The sequence below is a fragment of the Aegilops tauschii genome, chromosome 6, assembly GCF_002575655.3.
Source record: "Aegilops tauschii subsp. strangulata cultivar AL8/78 chromosome 6, Aet v6.0, whole genome shotgun sequence".
Lineage (NCBI taxonomy): Eukaryota > Viridiplantae > Streptophyta > Magnoliopsida > Poales > Poaceae > Aegilops > Aegilops tauschii.
In genome coordinates, this window is record NC_053040.3 from 436,995,312 (window position 1) to 437,004,715 (window position 9,404).

General features: G+C 47.4%; 1 protein-coding gene across 1 annotated transcript; it reads right to left on the minus strand.

The window, feature by feature from the left end:
• Window positions 1-3,298: 3,298 nt before the first annotated feature.
• Window positions 3,299-4,565, minus strand: LOC120967141 (uncharacterized). The gene is made up of 2 exons (XM_040393742.2): window positions 4,219-4,565; window positions 3,299-3,719 (listed from the first exon to the last, which is right to left on the minus strand). The coding sequence occupies exons 1-2, from the start codon at window positions 4,563-4,565 to the stop codon at window positions 3,299-3,301; spliced, it is 768 nt and encodes a 255-aa protein (XP_040249676.2).
• Between the last annotated feature and the right edge of the window lie 4,839 nt (window positions 4,566-9,404).

Genomic DNA, 9,404 nt, shown 5'->3' on the forward strand with positions numbered 1-9,404 from the left:
AAACCTTTTTTCACCCATGAAAGGTAATATAACTATTTTCATTTTTACCATCAGTCAAAATTACTAGAGCTTCAAATATTTATTTTAGAAACAACAGCCATAATTTTTTATCTGCTTTGACAGAGCGAGACGAAAAAAACCAGCATCAATCAGAGAGCAGCAAGAAATACTCGCAACACCGGCATTCGTTTCTACACGTGGATAAGGCAAACGAGCTCTACAACATAGTCATGAGTGACACATGGCAGGATGAATTCAAAAGGTAACTTGGTTCCTTTTACACCTCAAATTAGTTAAAGTTAGGCAGCAATCACACAAATAAGAAAGGAAACTGGAAAGAAACTTAAATTCATGTTTATCAGCTTACTTAGTTAATGACTTTCTCAACAAAAATTTCTTCTACTGCCCTGTATGTAAGCAGAAAAGTAGTATTCTCGAGAGATCAACCACAGAGCAAAAGCACAACTCTTACTGGATCAAAGCTAAAGGAAATATTTGGGCCTGCAAACAAGAAAAAACGTCAAGGAATGGAAAAGAAGGTGCTCGATGAGTTAGCAGAAGCATGGGAAAGCAGCAACCAAACTATACACAAAAGACATAGACTATTATTAGGCCCAAGCTTTGCAGAGGTAAATTTCAAAAAAAATCACAATGATCATATAAACTCATCTTTTTCGAACCATTGTTTAATCTCTTGGTACCGATCTATTTTTTCTAACTCGTTTTTATCGTTTTTTATTTGTTGCCTACAGCATATTCTGGGTTTAAAGGATAAAAGAAAATCTATGAAGAACTTCAGAGATGATTTCACACGAGAAAAGGATGTCTTGGTTCCTTTGTTCCTTAAGAAATGTCAATCAGAGAAGCTCAAAACAGCAAAAATGATAATAGCGTTTTCCATACAACAAAATAAAAATAAGCATTTCAAACAGAATACTATATTCTAAACTCCCCTCTAACAATAAAACTTTTGTGCCACAGGTATTCATGCCATTTGAAAAGGAAGACCGATACACACTATTCGTGCTCGACAGATATAGAAGGAAGCTTCAAATCATCAAACCTGAAGAAACCTCTCTTGAAGAATTGAAGAGGCAAGAATACCTGAAAAATCAACGTGATCGACACGTGCATGATGGGAAACTAATTAAGCAGATTGCTAACATGGAAAACAACAAAGCCATCAAAGAAAAGGAGCATAACAAATACCACAACCATAAAGACAAACTGGTAAGAATTGTAAACAATGCCATCTCTCAGTTTTACAAATTACACTACATGTCTCTCTAAAACAAAAACAAAATGCAATTCCCAGGTTCCCAGGTTTAAAGAAGTATACGAAATATTACTGGGTGAAAAGTTCGAAAAGGAAAAGACTAGATGGGATGTTCAATTTTTACAGGGCGTTCCAAAGGTGAACAAAGGTGAAACCCCGTTTGCTGTTCTAAGGTTCTCGCATCCCTTTGATGGCAACCACTTCGTCGAAGAGATAGATAATTTCGACGTAAGTTTTTGCTTAAAACTCGCAATAAATCTGCTAGATATCATACAACTGCAGGACCTAATACTGATGTGTTTTTTCTCCTTTTTTTCACTGAACTTTTTATAGGATGGCACGAAACAATGGAAAGCACAACAACTGTGCATGCTACTATTTAGCGATCAGAATACAATCGAACCCAGCGAAATGGGCGATGAGATTAGAAAGATCTACGATGACATCACAGAATAAAAAGTTGTTGATAAGCGAAGAGCCTAGCTCCATCGAAACATCAGAAGACGGTTTAACCGCACATCATACTGTAATAATGAAGCAACGGACTATTTTTATTGATGTAGTTCCTTGATTCTTCAGTAACCAAGCATTCGAACACAAGCCGGTGCCCCTAGACACTTCAGAACTATCAATCCAGGCGGTTGATGACCATGCCCCATAAAGCCCCAAGTTCGTCCCTAGGCATATGTGCGTCACGTCGACACGCCGTGACTCTACATACTACTCACGCGTGACCGCCGGTGACTTTGATGTTTCACAAACATTCCCCCTCTCTGCAACCGTGTGCTGCCGAATGCCACCAACCTACAGCATGAATCTGGCGTGAGTACAAACGTGACTCTCTAAATGAGTATTCAAACAAATGCATGTGGGGCCATCCACTCGCGCCGTTAGAGACCTCACACCTGTGCATCCACAATGGTGCCTTCCTACCCCGGTATTAGCAAGCAAGCCTCTCCTACCACACCACCATGCATCCAGAGGGTTAAGGGCCAGTGATGCCTCTCAAAGCCCCACACCACTCCATGCCCGTGATGCCAGACATGCGTGACTCTCTAGAGGCTTCACAACCGTGACTCCCTAACTGCGTATTCGGAAGCATGCCTCTGGTATCACACTTTTGAACATCCACAGGATTGATAGCTGTTCGCAACAACAAAAATCCCACTTCCGTGCCTCTTGGGTCTTCACCTCCGTGCCTTCCGTAACTACATCCACGTGCCTAACGTGTCACGCCTCGCAACTCTTACATGGTCGTGGTACCACGCCCATGTCTCTTCACAAACGTCACAACAGTGCATCTCTAACCGAGCATTCCAACACATGCCTCTGAGACCACACTATTGTGCACCCACAACGTTGATACCCGTGCATCGAGAAGTCGCAATCCCGTGCCTTACGTACCTGGATCCAGGTGCCTCTCTCACATGAGACTTGCCATGACTCTTACATGCCCCCATGGTGTCGCACAACCTTGACTCTGCACACTTCCAAACCGTGACCCTGTAACTATGTATTCGGAGCTCAACTCTGCTACTCCGTCCACATGCCTCTGGATGCTTGTGATGCCTTCATTTCTGTAGAGACTTCCATTCCGTGCCTCCGGCCCCTGTAGTAACACACGCCGGTGGCTCTAGAGACTGCAAACCTGTGCCTCTCTAACTGCGTATTCCGACCCATGCCACTCCTGCCACTCCTCAAGAAGCCGCGCTTGTGTGCACAACTAAACTGTACTAAGCGTAAAAAGACTGCTTTGTATTTTGTTGTTTTTAGGGTAAAAAGCAACATTACTACTTCAAAATCACATGATTGCTGAATAAACATAGTACTTAGCAAGCTAAATAACTTGCTCAATCACATAAACAAACTACAACTTGACATAAGGAAACTTGTTTAACCTGATACAGATGACATTAAAAACTGCTTCGTTCTAACAGAAGTAAACTACGAACCTGATACAATAGAAAGGACAAGCATAAACACAAGCAACTCCACGACCAGTTTTCTATGTTTTCGTCATCACTAGTATCCGTAGTAAGGATCGTCATAATTCTTCTCTGCCTCTTTTGCACTCTCCAGACCTTCTCTGATGTTTTCAATTCTCTTCCACGACTCGTAGGTGGCGTACGCATCTATCGCTGCATACTCAATGAGGTAATTTGGCAGTGGGCTGATCCCCCACAGTTTATGGTCTTCAACCCTATCAATCTTATCCTTCATCTGTTTGTAGAATGGGTGGATCACGCTCCCTGCAACATCAGCCAAAGAGTGGTACCTCTTTCTTCCCTTGAAAGGAACTCTCCATTTGCGCTGGATGTCGATGTACTTGTCGGGGTTGATCTCCAAACAAGAACTTCGCAGCATCTCTTTGTCACCTTCAATACTGAAGCCGGCGAAGGTGTAGAACATGTCCTCCTTCAGGAACGGGCGCAGGCTCTTGGGCCTGCAGGGGGGATGACACATTTAAGGTGGATCCATCAAGTATCGATCAAGTACATGCTTATATAGTACGTATAATTCATGGACGAACAAATTTCAGAAACTGCTATGCAGAGTTCAGAAATAAAATACAAGCACAACACGTTATTTTTATTTTTGGTACTTACACTTGAATCAATTACCTATCTACTTCTTAGCCACGTTAACACATCAATTCAAGAAACTGAACTACACTAGAACATGAAATATAGAAACTACACTAGAACAGAAAGTACACTAGAACATCAAGTTCAGAAAATAATCTTGTACATCAAATCCATAAATTAATCTAGTGCATCAAATACATAAACAGATCTGGTGAGTCAAGTTCAAAATCTATTCTGCTGCATCTACTTCAGAAACTTCACTGATACATCAAGTCAATAAACCAATTTAATCAAATTTCAGGGTGAAAAGCTAATTAAATAGAAGCATGGAGAGGTTGAAACTGTAGGATGGTTCACCATTTTGTTGCCGCGGTGATGTGATATACCAAACAGAGTTCCTCCACGCATAACTGTAGAACCGCTGCCCTCTGCGGAGGTTCGTCCTCCCTGGTATACTCGACATCAACGCCGATGTACTGAGGGTACAAGCCGCAGACCCTCTTTAGGATCCTGCTGATCATCTTGTCAGCTTCCTCAGGATTGCTGGTGCATACGACATCCAGCTTTTCCTTGCCGTGGATGTCAACCTCCTTGAGGTGCACTTTGTAGTCGTGCTTCTGACCGGGGACCTGAACATCGTCGACCTCGGTGCTCTGGTCGGATGTCTCACCACGGGGACGCTTGGCAGATGGTTCCTCCGCCATTACGCTCCTCCAGCGATGGCCGCCTTGACACAAAGATTGTGAGGAGATGCTAGTTGAGATGGAACGGCAATAGTGTTTTCGGAATTGAGCGGCTATGGAAGCGCAGTTGCCCTTTTGTGCCAAGGTTTGGGTCGTGGAGGAGGCGGTTGGACGCGGCCTCGTTGTGGTAGTGAGGGCGGAAGACATGCACTCGTCGTTGCTGTGCGTCGAGGCAACCGCCGAGTGGCAGTGCTCGCGGTTGCCGGGAAAAAGCAACCGTCAAATCGTCCGATTAAGCACGTAACAAATGTTATTGCTCGCACCTTTCCTGACGCACGCCGCTACTACCACACGACCAATGCTGCACATACTTCACACATGTGGACCCACAACCGATACTCTCTGAGTACTATTCGCACCGATGCCTCTACTACCAAACTTCCCGACGCATCACTCTCACGTGCCCGTGGTGACACACGCTCGTAACTCTAAAGACTTCACAACCGTGACTCTCTGAGTAAGTCTTCAGATGCATGCCCCTGCCACCACACATTTGTGCATCCACAGAGTTGATACCAGTGCCTCTATAATTCCAACGTCGGTGCCTGTAGAGCCTGGTGTTCCGTGCCTCACACATCTATTAAGATGCTATAGCGAACAAAAAAAAAGCCAGGCGACACAAATCTTGATACTAAAATCAGACTGTCGAAGGTTACAGACGGTTCCATCATTTCCATCTCTCCCACCTCCACTACTCTCTTCCTTCCTCTCCTCCACAGAAAAATCTCGAAACATTCCACACTCACACAAGGTCTCCTCCTAGGTTCAGTACACGGGCCCAAATTCCAAGTAGAGTTCCCCTCGCAAAACAACCGCCACCACGCTTCGCCAACCCCCTCCCACTTCGAGATACACACCGTCAAACGGTGCGCCCAACAACACAAAGTACCCACCCGACGGCGACGAAGCAAGGACTTCAACACCGCCGGCGGAGATCACAGCAAAAAAGACGAACAGACAGAATAGACCAATGGAAGCGAGAAGCCGAACACAAGCAATCGAATGTAAATAACAATCTATCCCATTGCATTCCCCGAGGTAGATCGTAGTGATTTGTCCATTTCCAGGGACAACAACCCTAGCCACCACAAAAACCCGAGTTTTGCACTATCCAAAATCAACTTGTCTAAAAAATTGAAGTACCGTACACACGACATTTAATAGAAACGCTACTGCTCCCCGCTACGGAATTTTCACCACACGATATGTGCTTAAAAGTACTACACTTGCCACATCACTAAATATAATACCTCAAACGATTCAAATACTGTGAGCATACTAAGAGCTCAAACTTGGTAATTACACCAGATTTTCTCTGCCCGTTGTCCCTTGATTGTAACTATTTTCAAGTTAAGTGCCTCATGTCCGTCACTGCAGTGTTTTTACTTCAGTGCCTCCTGTACCAGAATCCGTGCCTCCTATACATTCAAAGCCCTGCCTCATGTGCGTACATCCACGTGCCTCGCTAACACTTGCCGTGACTCCTACAGGGCCAGTCGTGCCACACCCACGTCACTTCACAACCGTGGTTCTCTAACCGAGTAGTCGGACCCATAGAGTGCACACCCATGACTTGAGAAAACACACGTACATGCCTGTTGTGGATTCACCTTTTCTGCCTTCCGTGCCTGAACCAACGTGCGTCACGTGCCTAACTAAACATGCGCCGTGACTCTTACATGGTCCCACTGCCACGCCCGCGTCACTCCCGAGACTTCACAACCATGCCTCTTTAACCGAGAATTCTAACACATGCCTCTCCCAACGCACTCTTGTACTACATCCACAGGGTTGATACCCGTGCCTCGAGAAGCAGCATGTCCGTGCCTGTGTTAGCTTCATTTCCGTGCCTCCGATGCTTACATCCACATGCCTGTAGAACCTGCACTTCGTGCCTCGTGTGCCTGCATCCACATGCCTGTAGAGAGGCTCCACTTCAGCACTACCACGTGACTTCACAAACGTGGTGCCTTCATTTCTGTGCCTACACGTACCTGCACCCACGTGCCTCACGTGTCACTCGCCCAGACTCTTACGTGCCCCGTAATGCCACACCCACGTGACTTCACGAACGTCGTTCTGTAACTGAGTAGTCGGACCCATGCCTCTGCCGCCACACGTTTGTGCATCCAGAGAGTGCACACCCGTGACTTGAGAAAACACACATACGTGCCTGTTGTGGATTCACCTTTTCTGCCTTCCGTGCCTGAACCAACGTGCCTCACGTGCCTAACGAAACATGCGCCGTGACTCTTACATGGTCCCACTGCCACGCCCGCGTCACTCCCGAGACTTCACAACCATGCCTCTTTAACCGAGCATTCTAACACATGCCTCTCCCAACGCACTCTTGTACTAGATCCACAGGGATGATACCCGTGCCTCGAGAAGCAGCATGTCCGTGCCTGTGTTGGCTTCATTTCCGTGCCTCCGATGCTTACATCCACATGCCTGTAGAACCTGCACTTCTGTGCCTCGTGTGCCTGCATCCACATGCCTGTAGAGAGGCTCCACTTCAGCACTACCACGTGACTTCACAAACGTGGTGCCTTTCTGTGCCTACATGTACCTGCACCCACGTGCCTCACGTGTCACTCGCCCAGACTCTTACGTGCCCCGTAATGCCACACCCACGTGACTTCACGGACGTGGTTCTGTAACCGAGTAGTCGGACCCATGCCTGTGCCGCCACACGTTTGTGCATCCAGAGAGTGCACACCCGTGACTTGAGAAAACACACGTACGTGCCTATTGTGGATTCACCTTTTCTGCCTTCCGTGCCTGAACCAACGTGCCTCACGTGCCTAACGAAACATGCGCCGTGAATCTTACATGGTCCCACTGCCACGCCCGCGTCGCTCCCGAGACTTCACAACCATGCCTCTTTAACCGAGCATTCTAACACATGCCTCTCCCAACGCACTCTTGTACTACATCCACAAGGTTGATACCCGTGCCTCGAGAAGCAGCATGTCCGTGCCTGTGTTGGCTTCATTTTCGTGCCTCCGATGCTTACATCCACATGCCTCACGCGACACTGGCCTCCTGTGCCTGCGTCAACGTGCCTGTAGAACCTGCACTTCCGTGCCTCGTGTGCCTGCATCCACATGCCTGTAGAGAGGCTCCACTTCATCACTACCACGTGACTTCACAAACGTGGTGCCTTCATTTCTGTGCCTACACATACCTGCACCCACGTGCCTCACGTGTCACTCGCCCAGACTTTTACATGCCCGTAATGCCACACCCACGTGACTTCACGAACGTGGTTCTGTAACCGAGTAGTCGGACCCATGCCTCTGCCGCCACACGTTTGTGCATCCAGAGAATGCACACCGGTGACTTGAGAAAACACACGTACGTGACTGTTGTGGATTCACCTTTTCTGCCTTACGTGCCTGAACCAACGTGCCTTTGTGTTTGTGAGACTTCACAACCATGCCTCTTTAACCGAGCATTCTAACACATGCCTCTCCCAACGCACTCTTGTACTACATCCACACGGTTGATACTCGTGCCTCGAGAAGCAGCATGCCCGTGCCTATGTTGGCTTCATTTCCGTGCCTCCGCTACTTACATCCACGTGCCTCACACGACACTGGCCTCCTGTGCGTGCGTCAACGTGCATGTAGAACCTGTACTTCCGTGCCTCGTGTGCCTGCATCACATGCCTGTAGAGAGGCTCCACTTCAGCACTACCACGTGACTTCACAAACGTGGTGCCTTCATTTCTGTGCCTACACGTACCTGCACCCACGTGCCTCACGTGTCACTCGACCAGACTTTTATGTGCCCCGTAATGCCACACCTCACGTGACTTCACGAACGTGGTTCTGTAACCGAGTAGTCAGACCCATGCCTCTGCCGCCACACGTTTGTGCATCCAGAGAGTGCACACCCGTGACTTGAGAAAACACACGTACGTGCCTGTTGTGGATTCACCTTTTCTGCCTTCCGTGCCTGAACCAATGTGCCTTTGTGTTTGTGAGCACAACCATGCCTCTTTAACCGAGCATTCTAACACATGCCTCTCCCAACGCACTCTTGTACTACATCCACAGGGTTGATACCCGTGCCTCGAGAAGCAGCATGTCCGTGCCTGTGTTGGCTTCATTTCCGTGCCTCCGCTGCTTACATCCACGCGCCTCACATGACACTGGCCTCATGTTCCTGCGTCAACGTGCCTGTAGAACCTGCACTTCCGTGCCTGCATCCACATGCCTGTAGAGATGCTCCACTTCAGCACTACCACGTGACTTCACAAACGTGGTGCCTTCATTTCTGTGCCTACACGGACCTGCACCCATGTGCCGCACGTGTCACTCGCCCAGACTTTTACATGCCCCGTAATGCCACACCCACGTGACTTCATGAACGTGGTTCTGTAACCGAGTAGTCAGACCCATGCTCTGCCGCCACACGTTTGTGCATCCAGAGAGTGCACACCCGTGACTTGAGAAAACACACGTACGTGCCTGTTGTGGATTCACCTTTTCTGCCTTCCGTGCCTGAACCAACGTGCCTCACGTGCCTAACGTAACATGCACCGTGACTCTTACATGGTCCCACTGCCACGCCCGCGTCGCTCCTGAAACTTCATGATAACCCATAAGTATAGGGGATCGCAACAGTTTTCGAGGGTAGAGTATTCAACCCAAATTTATTGATTCGACACAAGGGGAGCCAAAGAATATTCTCAAGTATTAGCAGTTGAGTTGTCAATTCAACCACACCTGGATAACTTAGTATCTGTAGCAAAGTATTTAGTAGCAAAGTAGTATGGAAGTAACGGTAACAGGA

Coding starts and splice junctions, on each gene's coding strand:
- LOC120967141 (XM_040393742.2), bottom strand. CDS start 4,565: ATGGCGGAGGAACCATCTGCCAAGCGTCCCCGTGGTGAGACATCCGAC. Junction 3,720..4,218: donor ATCACCGCGGCAACAAAATG/GTGAACCATCCT, acceptor TCCCCCCTGCAG/GCCCAAGAGCCTGCGCCCGT.